Source organism: Rhipicephalus microplus, unplaced genomic scaffold, assembly GCF_043290135.1.
Source record: "Rhipicephalus microplus isolate Deutch F79 unplaced genomic scaffold, USDA_Rmic scaffold_15, whole genome shotgun sequence".
Lineage (NCBI taxonomy): Eukaryota > Metazoa > Arthropoda > Arachnida > Ixodida > Ixodidae > Rhipicephalus > Rhipicephalus microplus.
Window position 1 is genome coordinate 25,814,959 of NW_027464588.1, and position 12,629 is coordinate 25,827,587.

The 12,629-nt window shown below is 43.5% G+C and overlaps 1 protein-coding gene across 1 annotated transcript in view; it reads right to left on the reverse strand.

Moving 5' to 3' along the window:
• LOC119173762 (glutamate receptor ionotropic, kainate 2) overlaps positions 1–12,629 on the reverse strand; it is a 234,997-nt gene that overhangs the window by 93,426 nt on the left and 128,942 nt on the right. Inside the window, exon 3 of the mRNA XM_075883220.1 lies at positions 9,491–9,784. Coding sequence (XP_075739335.1) covers positions 9,491–9,784 — 294 coding nt within the window. The remainder of the gene's footprint in view (positions 1–9,490; positions 9,785–12,629) is intronic.

Consider the following 12,629-nt stretch of genomic DNA (forward strand, 5'->3'; position numbering starts at 1 on the left):
CCCCAATACTATTTACCACGTGCTTAGAGGAGGTTTTCAGCGGCCTAGAACGGGAAGAGTTAGGGATAAGAGTCAATAGAGAGTGCCTTAGTAACCTACGATTCGACTATTACGATGCATTGCTAAGTAACTCAGGGGAAGAAGTGCAACTCATATATACAGTTACACAAGGAGAGCAGAAAGGTAGGTCTCAAAATAATTTGCAGAAAACGAAAGTAGTGTACAGCAACCTCCGAAGAAAGCAGTGCTTCGAGATAGGTAATACTGCACTTGGAGTTGTAATAGACTGTTTCTACTTAGGGCAATAAATAACTATGGAGCCAAAGCACGAGACTAATCTTGCTAGAAACACACGAATGGAGTGGATAACATTTGGAAAACACCCTCAAATCACGAGTGGTAGATTGCCACTATCCCTTGAGGGCAAGGTATATACCAGCGGCATCTCGCCGGTACTTACATACGTAGCAGAAACTTGGAAGCTTCTGAGAAGGTTAAGCTTACATTGAGGACGACGCAGTGAGCGATGGAAACGAAAATGATAGCTGTAACCTTAAGAGACAAGAAAATTGCACAGTGGATAGGTAGCAAACCAGGGTTAAGGATATAATAGTTCAAATCAAGAAAAATAGGACAAGGGCTTGGCATGTAGCGCGTAGACAGGACAACCACTGGTTATTAAGAATAACTGACAGGATTCGAGAAGGCAACTGGGAGACAGAAAGTTAGGTGGGCAGATGAGATTAGGAAATTTGCGGGTATAAAATGGCAGCAGCACGCACAGGACCGAGTTCACTGGCAGAACATGGGAAAGGCCTTTCTCCTGCAGTAGGCGCAGTCAGGCTGATGATGACTGTATTTTACTCTGAACACGTGAAGCGGAGCACAGCTTTGAAATTTCGTAAACCACCCAGAGGTCGACATTCGATTGTGGTGGGGAAATTGCGCACAAGTGTATGATGGACATGGTCATGATAATTTCTCAAAAAGGTGCCATTAGGCGAAGTTAGACGCGTTTGATTATCGAAGCCGTGGCGATCGCTTCTTTTTGGTCTCTCCTTCGCTATACCTTCCATGGTATCCTCTCCCAAGCCACTCTGCCCTCACGCTGAGCACCCCTCCCATGTTCCTCCCAGTATCGCGTGGCATACGTCAGCGCTGACGCGCTGCTCGAAACACCGTCTACTTCCGGTTGCCGCGACTACGTCCGCTGACTCTGTCAGTTGCGTTGCAGCTGCGTTCTTGTGGGCGAACCGTAGTCGTGCCTACACCATTGTGGATCCTACGCTTCGCTATCGCAAAACGCTCGGATTTAGTTATCGCAGTTACGATACGGGCCGCAGTAGCTGAGTCGTCAGCGGGCGCACGCACATGGGCTGAATGACGAACAACAAGCAGAGCGGACTGCTACTTGCACACTGAGCGGAAGTCCTAGGCTCTTGATCGACCAATCACAGCATATTTTGATCCCCGTGCGAGAGGTATTCCAATGACGCGTCACGCGGAGGCGAGAAAGGCCCGGAAAGAAGGAGGATTTATTTCTTGGAATTTGTGGGGCTTTGCTGGCTCGTAGCGTTGCCACATGAAGAATTGTTGATCCCGACGACTTTCTGGACACGATGCGCGTCTTTGCTTGAAACGTTTAAAAATCATGAGAGGTGGTTTGGCGGTTCTTGAAAGAATGAAAACTGAGGGCATGTATCAGTAAGTAGCGGTCCTCATAAACATTTTCGCAAAATTATCGAATGCCAAACGGAGGACCAGAGACATCATCTCGCAGCAAGCATAGTTATGCGCGTAGTCAAATCGACAACTTGAAGCATGAACGGAGACTTAAAAGTATAATAAATTGAAATAAGCTAGCAGGAGGACGTCTGTGATAGAGTACAAAAAAGTAGCCACTGAATGAACGTTTCTAAATAATCTCAACATTCGGAAACTCGCAATTAATATCATCAACTAGAATTTGTACGCGTTTGAGCAAACGAAATATGCACTTGATCAACGAACGAGATCATAAACCAGCGAAATGCCTTCTACCGCACAAAGCACATCACTCAAGCATGAAAATAGGTCAGCTTAGGCAACCGACTATTCTATATCTACGTTATTTTCCTTACTTTTCTCGGCTGCCTTTTCGACATACATCATGTAGTTAAACTACGAAACAAAAAAAATGGTCAAAGGAAAGTACGAAAAAGTGACAAATGTGATAAACAAATTACCTCCAAAAGTCTCGCTATATGCCTTGAAAATGTTGAGCAATGAATACGGTATGAAATACTGAAAGGAAAAGTCTAACGCAGTGCTCATGTAAGAAAGGCACTCGTTGTGAAAACTGCATTTGAGCAAACAAGAACCCAACAAGCCGTTGCATTACCATGAAAAACGATCCTACGGGGTTCACCGCATCTGCAGTGAGGCCAGCTGCAGATGTGCTGCTCTACTCTGCATCAACTCCACCAGCACACAAAGACACCACAAAAATGCAAGACGTTCTCTCAAGACGACGCAGATTTCCCAGCAGCACAGATTGCGTGAAGCACGACGTTTTGTGTAAGCGCGTCCTTAACTTGGCATTTTTTCGTACTATTTTGTTCTCATTTCCGCTTCTTCTCGTTCTATGCATTATAGGAGACGCAATCACACATAACTGGGTTAACGTAAATGTCTTTCATCTTTTTTTTATGTTTTTCAATATAAGGCGCCGTTTATCACTAAAAACGTTGACTTCCGTGGAGGCTTCTGCACAGCTGTACTCATGGATTGTCATTCCAATACAAAATGCATTCACACACAAAAAAAACGTGATTGATTCCCTTTTTTCGGAAACTGTGTCACACGTAAGTGAAACGAGTCCTCGCAGGGATAGTGGAGAATTCACTTTTCATGGTTTCGTCACAAGGGTGAAGGAATTAATGCTGCAATAACAAACTGCAATGCCACGCGAAGAACACCCAGCTTCTCGAAACTTGCAGCGCGCACATCAAGCAGTGAGCACACTTGAAAGAAGCATACACAGGACGAGCGCAGACAAACAACTGCCGCGATTCTTACACTGTGTGTTAGCAGCAAGCTCCTTTCGTAAACGCGGCCTCAACAGCGAGCAAGTCGACGTTCACACTCCCTTCACTTACTCTAACTTCAAAATAAACTTGTGGTGGAAAAAAAAAGAAGCCGAATCCCGAAGATAAGCGTGCCCGCGAATGAGCCATCACGCTAGAGAACATCTATAGGCATTTTGACCACGCCATTTGGAGATGCGCGCGCACAGCAACGCGCGGCTGGTGCGGCACGACAACCTTTAGAGCGAGCGCGCCCTACGCGCGGCCGTCGTGCCATCTCGCTACTGATGACCGAAACGCACTGAAGTTTCCCAGCTCTGAAGACCGCCAACGGTACATGATCTATATAAATAGCTGCCCCTTAACGCGTGAAGGGATGATCGCTCTGTGGTGTAGTGGTTAGCGTCGCGCGCTGAGGAGCGCGAGGTCGCTGGTTTGATGCCCCACTGCGAAACATTTCCTTCTCGTCTTTTTTCTTTGCAATCATGTATTTAATTATTGAAATAAAAAATAAAAAAGGAGTTGTTGTCGCACCTACATGGCGACAGTTATAACTGTCTCTCTATTTGACTTACAAATATAGAAGTAAAAACAAAATTGCATATATACAGTGCTACTTAAATAGTCCAGCTCAAAAGTTGTTATTGGGGCAGGACAATTACGCAGCAGCCTTGCTTACTTTTAACATCTGTGCAATCATGTTAGTAAATGTTTACGTTATATCCGTGACGGAAATACGTCACTGAGCCATGGTGGACCCCGGCATAAAACACTTTTGGGTTAAAAAAAAGTGGTCAAGCAGACGAACAGCGTGTACTCTCTGCCGAAGCGTTCTCTGCCGTTTTCGTCGCCTTTTTACCCGCATTCATTTCACTGTCACTGTTTTATTGGTTTCTCGGGGACATGAAGTGAAATTGTGGTCCGTTGCCACGCGCTTGCTCAGCACGTCTCGATGTAGTCGGAACACAGACGAACAAAACAAAAATGATTCTGCTTCAATGTTGTCATTGCGCATGTGTGGTGCTTAGGTAACCAACAAAGTTCTACCTTTAGGTCGCAGTGCGTTTATGGCCTTGCAGATACGTGAGCGCAAGCACATTGCAACACAAAGGTAGTTTGCGATTGTGATTTTAAAATGTGCGATCGTTACTTTAAAATTGGAGGAGAAAGAAAGCAGAATCGAAGAACGCTGTCTTTACTGCCTGAAAAAATTTTCTTTCATTGATCGTGAGAGGAAGACTTGGCATCTTGCTGACAAAGCAGACTTTACATCGCTTCCGGTTGAAAATCCTCAATAAGCCTTTATTGTGATGTTTGAAGCGAGAATATTAATTTAGTTGTTTTTTTAAATGCCCTATGTTGTATAATTACTGTGTCAATCATCGTTTTGTACTTGCTTTGTTTCAAAAGTACACTATGCTAATGTTTGAAACAAAGATCGCACCATCCATACATTTTTACGAGGCGCCACAAAAGAATGCTGAAAGAAGGAGGTAGAAAAAAGGTTTAGAGCTTCGTAATACAATATGCATAAAATAGAACAAAGTGTTGAACAAGACACAGCGAAGACGACAGAAGTTTACTGAGTACTAATAATGATATGGATTACAAGCACTGAGCAAGGAGACTTACATGTTTGCTGTGTTAATACCAAAGTTATCAATAAGCAAGCACTTTATTATCATGCCGTATGATTGAATATCGGCTACGAATTGACGTTCTCCTCAAGGACAACTTTATTACCATGACACTAGTGTACCTTGTATGGATGTTCCTTCTTCTCTTAGCTACATTTTACGTGCACGCCACTACTGGCCAACGTCCAGCCATCGTTGCTTTGCACATACTTCGCGTTTTTGCCATACTTAACACGCTTCGCGATTTCGGCAGCGCATCAAGCAGAAGCACCACTGGCGAAATCTTACACAAACCATCACGCAGCACATCGATACTTGCACAGCCAACCAACGCCACAAAAATTCCCCCAAGAAATCAGCCGGTCTACTTCAGCGCCTCGCACGTCTCACATAGGCCTTTATAGCTTTACTCGGTCCATTTCTGAAGCCTTCTGTCAATATTCACTGTGTTATTGCCTCCAGAAACTACTTCACCAGGTAGAGTGGAACCCAATTTCTTGAGCAAGCAACTGCTCCTGACGCGGCTAAATATTTTATGAAGAAAATTGTTCTCAGGCATATTATGGCTTAGCTGTCGTCATCACAGAGTGTGGTACCGGGTTTACGGTATATGTGCTCCAAGATATTCTGTGACTGAGTGGTACGACAAACCGAACAACACCTGAATACTACCCGTAGATTAGTGGTTCAACCGAACGCCTTAAAAAGTGATTACATATATATTCTTTTGAAGTACATATACAAGTAACACAATTTGTAAGAAATGATCCCGTTTGTCTACAACACTGCTCTTCGGGATCTTCGGGACACTACCACTTTTGGTTCTTTTAGCCTGGTTTGCAGCATTGGCGTCAATATGGTGATAGACTTCACGCTGTCACCAACTCCGCCAAACTCGGTTACCCGGAATACAGACGTATTTGTTCCATGCCGAAGAAGTCCAGAAGCTTCTAGCTTACGTATTTTGTCGCGTAAAAATTGCAGTGCTTGCCGGTACAGCACCACTTGCAAGGCTTTAGCCTACAAGCCGGTCATTCCAGTTTCGGTTGGTACCCGTACACGCCCACGAGGGTGCTCAGAAAATCGGTGTGCCGGAATTATGTAACCTACAGCAGTTTTCATCGGCTCGAAGAAGTGAAGTACGAAGTTTTCTCAGTGGACATATCGCACCGCACTCGTATATAGACCACGCATTTCTGGTGTTCATGGTTCTAGAAAGCCCCGCCGCTTACAAAAAACTTGCAGCCCATCTACAGAAACTCTACAGAGCATTAGTCTACCGGGATGCAGAATATATGCAAACAAGTGACGAATTTTCTGTCACTCCTGTCACCCCCGCGTAGGCAATGGGTACTAAGAGTGTTTAGAAGAAGTCTATTCTATCATAAGGCGCAACAAACCTAAGGAACGAGCAGAAGGATCAAAATGTGGGCCAGTTGGTAATTCATTTTCTTCGTTCAGCGAACTGGGAGCGCAGAGAAAAACACAAAGGACGAAGCGAGGAACCACACAACACGAGCGCTCACCAGGCGCTCGTGTTGTGTGGTTCCTCGCTTCGTCCTTTGTGTTTTTCTCTGCGCTCCCAGTTCGCTGAACGAAGAAAATAAGGAACGAGCGTCTGTACGACAGGCACAATAACACACAAAAGATAAAGTACAATATACATTACACATTTAAACAAATGTGTCCAGCCCATAGGATGTCCATAGCTCATGGTACTAATAACTACATACACTACATACATACACTAATCACAATATGGACAATGTACATGATTATATATTTACAGAATTTACAAGACTTGGTGAAGATGTTAAGAATATGTACAACAGGTACCAATATTCATAAGAGTTACGTAACTTACAGCATTAGAATGAAGTGCATATATAGAAGAGATCACACCCATATGGGACATACACAAACACATTAAAATAGTAAACACATACTGATTACATGCACTAATCAGACATTGACCGGTGACCTGGCTATAGGAACGAGGCCAGGTGAAAGACTAATCGAACGCGTTTGTCAACTACGGACCGAAAGCGGCACCACCATAGTCGCAGAAATTCTTCCTCCCCAAGGAAGAACAATTCCTCTGACAGAAACGATAACATTTCAGAGTAGAGGCGTTCCAGAATCGGAAAGAGATAATGACGATGACCTGCCGCAACAGTTTCGCATCTATTACTAAAAAATACTAAGTAAATACAAAGTAAATACTAAACACACAGACCTCTTACACTTCACTATGTAACACCCACCACCTGGTATATATAGCCATGTCTTCTTGACCAGCCATTGAGTGCTGGTAGAAAAATTCCTATGCTTTAAAAATATACATTTAAACGTACACAGAATACGTGCAAAATTATGGCGGCTGTGAGGAAGCCATAAATTACACATATCTCTTATTTGGCACTTGCCAAATGTGCAACAATCTTTTAATTAGAGATGTTTAATTATCTGATAGCAGTTGCATGACGCTGCAGAATAGCTTCAGCTTTTCTGCAGACATTCTCGGGACTAGGGTGACTGGTGCGTGACTGATGGGTGATTGAAAGGTGAAACCTATTTAGTTATTGTTATAGAATATGTCATGAACAAGAATGTATAAATATATTCGTATCTAATATATTCATCCACACATGCACTCACAGGCAATCGAACCTACGACCTTCACAGGGAATCGAACCTGCAACCGTCGAATAACGAACATGTTATTCTAAGGTCATAGGTTTGATTCCTGCTCACGGCAAGTTTTTTTTTCACCCACTTTTCTTTCTGCTTACTTACATTACATTGGTTCTAATAACTTCCCTTATACAATCCTTGGCATTATTGTCTGTTAGATCTCATATATATATATATATATATATATATATATATTGTTTCTTTAGATAGAATCGCAGATCATTCATGAGGTGAATGATGACGAGCTGGGCGAAGCACCAACGAACGCACGCACGACACACGGACAGATGCTCAGACGGACGGACGGACTGATGGACGCTTTGCCCTAGTCATCAACAATCACTCCATGAATATGTGATGACACTGTTTTTATTGACATTTAGTGCAATTTTGTGACCTTGAAAACTGGCTACTATGACGACATGGGACGACACGAAACGCACAACCCATGACGTAAGGAGCTTCCCCCCTCAAAAAAAATGCACCAGACGCACATTGTCCCCTCTACAAGATGCGCTGTGAGTTTTCACAGCTCTTCTCTAGAAACCATGACCAGGTGCAGTGAGGTCTTGTGGCCTTCCGTGGTAAACAAACACCTTACTAGCGCTGTAAATGACCTACGGCTACTTTACGTCACTGTGTTTGTTCCTCGCCCTTTTTTCTGTCGCTACTTTATTGCAAAGCACGTGGTCGCACCTCTTTGGAGCTGATCACGTCACAAAACGAGGAAAGAGGACGGATTTTTGCCAGCAGACGAAAGTCTTGCCACGTTGAGATCAATGCTGCGAGTAATGAGTTCGCGTTATAATGGAGCTTGCTCGGCGGGCCCATCGGGAAGTACGGAATCCAGACTGCAGCCACGGTATCGTATTGTGCTACAGGGCTGGCTTTGCAAGCGGTATACACATGTTTAAGCAAATTTTCGACATTGTATAACCTGGGACGTGGTCCGCGCTGAGAATTGCTGACATTCTTGTTAAACTGAATACACCAAAAGTGAAAAAAAAAACGAATTGAACGTCACTGTATAGACTTGAGAGGCGAAAAAAAAACAAATAATTGTATGCAGTAGAAAAATATCGGTAATGAATTTGCGAAGTTAACCTTGCTGAAAACGGTGTTGAGAGACACAATAGCACAAATATTTCGGCAAGTTAGTGTTCATTCGCATTTATACTTGATAAGGCGCATACACATACACGGAAACAAGAAAAGAAAGATCCTAACAGCACGGGTACCTACTCACAACAACAGTGTGTTTGAAAGAAAAGCAAGTACATATATATCACCTCCGTTGCACTGCCTAGCTCGTTAAACAATTAGCAATGTTTTCCTTCTTGTGTCCGTGTTTCTGTGCGCGGCTTCTTCCGTGCAAGGAGGAGAGGCACAAGTACAGCAAGAAGGAAGTGTTGACACATGTGCTGATACCTTTCAACTTGTGTCATTCGTACGGCCGTCTTTCGTATTCGCGAACTCTGCTAAGGTCGCGCTGACGTGCACAGACAAAATCAGTCGGAAGACGTTAAGGGCCACAGGCCTTGCAGATTCGTCAGCTTTTCTACTACTGTGTAGTTTCTCAAATTTTTCGCTTGTAGTCTAATGATCTTACAATACAAGGTCATTGCGAACTATCGCCTGAAGTGTTACCTGATTCGCTTATATTATTTTCCTGCTGCTCCTTATTGTCTATAAGCTATAAACGATAATGTATACGCAATCGATGATTTCCATGGTCAAGTGTGTCACGGAATTCTGTTTGGTTGGGCAAAAACATAGTGGTATAAAACAAAAAATAACCGACCAAGGTTAAATGCGCAAAATAGGTTTGGGGGCCACAAACGGGAGCTTTATCTTGAACAAGGCTTCCGTGTAGTGCACGGAAATGTATTTTTTTAAATTTCTAGCAATCCACCTTGTTCTGCTTTCTTGTTTTATTCCACAATGAGTGGTCGAATGGGAACTTATAGTAGCGGCTCACGTCTTTTTCGTGAAGCCAGCTTTTATTTCATTTGTTATGCTGGCTGCTGCCATAAATTTCAGACTACCACGCACTCGTTTAAAAATATATGATTAGAAAAACAGGGTGACACTTACTGAGACTGTCTTCGTAGACGAGCGTGAACGACTTCCATCCCTTCGCGTCGAGGAGTCCCTTGATTGCCGATCCTAGGTGGGCACGCCGAGGCGACAGTCGGATCGAGATGGAGGACGAGTCACCGCCGCCGTCTCCGTCAGTGCTGGCACCACCGTCGCCGATGCCGCTTCCAGGCGCACGAGTAACGAGGTGGGGGACGCGTGATCGCTTGCACGCGGCATCCACGGCAGCAGAACCGGGGCCCGAACTCGGTCCCACAATGGCCATCACACCCATCGACAGGAGCTTGCACGCTGTAGAGAATAAATGCGAAAGACGTTTGAGTTACTAGGCACTTGAATGAATGCAAGCACCAGGTGGTTAAAATTATGTTGTGCAGAAAGACAACGCATAGGTCCCGCTATGCCTTGGTCCACATATCTGTCCTTTATTACCTCTATCTATCTATCTATCTATCTATCTATCTATCTATCTATCTATCTATCTATCTATCTATCTATCTATCTATTTATCTATCTATCTATCTATCTATCTATCTATCTATCTATCTATCTATCTATCTATCTGTCTGTCTATCTATCTATCTATCTAAGTATCAATCTCTATCTATCTATCTATCTATCTATCTATCTATCTATCTATCTATCTATCTATCTATCTATCTATCTATCTATCTATCTATCTATCTATCTATATAGCAGCCTACGACTTTAACTCTCCTGGCCGTTTCAATAACGATATTGATACCCAAATTGGTATGACATAACATGAGTGAGTGAGTGAGTGAGTGAGTGGGTGAGTGAGTGAGTGAGGACAACTTTATTATGGTCTAGTGCAGACGCTGACACCACCACGCGTCACCCAGCTACTCCCACGTGAATGTATGACAAGCAAAAGTGACAAGTCATAACTTAAAAATCAAGACATGTATGTCATGAATATCTTGATTTAGATTTCATGGTCTTTCTTATATTGCTATGGTTTCGTTCACATGACATGTTGCAAAAGTGGTATGGTGTGACATGAATACATGGCGAACACAAGTGGCGGGCCCTAACGTGCAAATCATGACATGGTTCTCATGTAGGTCATCACTACACGCCGCACTCATGGTGCACTCGCCGTCGTTTCTCTAGCTTCACATAAGCCAAATTTGGTGTTTCGTGACTTTAATAGATGATGAAGTTATATGACTGGTACAAACATGATAATCATAACAAGCGTGTCTTCTAAGAAAATGACAACCTACCACGCTCATAATGCGCTCGCGGCTGTTTCGCTGGCTTCACATACAAAAAATTAAGTATTAAGTGACGTGAATGGACGACAAAGGTAAATAACACGTCCAAACAGGATAATAATTAGGTACGTGTCATGTAAAACATGACTACATGCTACGCTCATAGCGTGTTCGTGGCCATTTTACTAGCTTCACAAATACCAAACTTGGTACCACGTGATGTGAATAAACGACGAAGGTAAAAGACACGTTCAAACATGACAACCGTCAGATGGAAGTCATGCACAGCACAATTTACATCCGCCTCGTAACATTGTACTGACGTTAAAGTGACATATGAACCTTCATGATGCGTGCTTCGCGTATCATCGATTCCCACTGCACGTCGGATGTGCGATTTTTTTAGCAAAGCAAGAATCACGTCCGTTACGTGGTAGCTACTCTAGTTTGAGCGCAATCGGCGTCCAAGGTTCATCGGTCCGTTCTTTGCCGTGAGACATAAGTAGTATTTTGACGTGTTCAGTGAGCTCCAGGGCTACGTCTCAGGTGCAAAGTGACGATGAGTAAGCAGCGATGACGTCGACAGGTTTAGTGTTGTCATCGCGGTGTCTATAGATGTGGCGCCGTCTGGCGGCGACGCCTGGCTGTCTAGCAACGGCTGCACTTTCTTTGTTTTACTTGGTTCGTGCAGCGCGATTATGTGAATCCTGCATTCTCGTTTGCCGCTTCACGAAATAACTAGTGGAGTGTTGAGCACCACTGTGATGATTTGAAGCTACTGTCATCGCGAATAGGCATCACGCAGGCAGCGTTCATATGTCTCAACAGCCAGTGTTGCCAAAGCGTGCGCCTTCGTCTGCTTCGTCGTCGCTGTTTCCGGCGTCGAGTTGAGTTTATTTACCACGTACAGTTGTACAGTAAGTGGATGGCAGAGGCACAAAAGACCTGTATAAGAACAACTTGATGACAAAGCCCAATATTTCCATGGTCACTGGGGCAACAAAACGGCAAAAGCGAAGTAAAGCACAAGGCAGTTTAAGCCAGCAATGTCCACGCTTTGCATCGGAACAAAAAGATATACAAGCTTGTACAAACCAGAAACACACATGCTATACAAAGTAAGAAATAAGTATGCAAACATAAAATAATACTACACATATAAAATAATAAAGCAAATTTAAAACAGAAGTATTAGAGAGCGTACGAACATCTTCACATGTAATTCCTAATTTATTTAGTGTTTTCGGTGAGCAATAACGCAATGTATCAAAACCATGATTTGTGCGCGGTCTTGGCATATTCTAATGTTCAGAGTGTCGATTTAGGCGGGTCGAAAGATTGGATTGTAGGTTAGCTTAACAACGCATATAGCCGCGACGTCTTATGGTAATATATCTAAAAGAGATTACTAAAAACTTTGTAGAGCATGGTTAATTTGGTTTAGATGGATAATATTATTGCTGCTAAAAAGACAATCGAACAGAAAATTATTCAGCTCAGTGAAAATCGCTGCGATTCCTTATTCCTCAGTGTTTGCATCGTTTGTGCATGTAGGTGACGACGGCGACAACAAAGGGGCGGGGGAAGGGGGTTGAAGACATACCTACACATGTGCACGCCGAGCAGACAAAGTATCGACTGAAAATCGCGTTCCCATTTCGTTTGGCCACGTAACCATAAAGGGCGTGACCACGGAAGGTGACCCCTTGGCAGCGGTCGAGGCGCTGAAAATTGGCGGGCTTAGCACTCGTTTTTAATCAGGCTCAATACTAGTCAATAATAAACATAACTTATTTGTCCCCCTTTTGTAATGTTAGTACCAAATCGTATATGGAATCGATAATTATACGTGGACATGCAAAAGACGTGACATGCGCCAAGTGATTGTCACTGCTCCT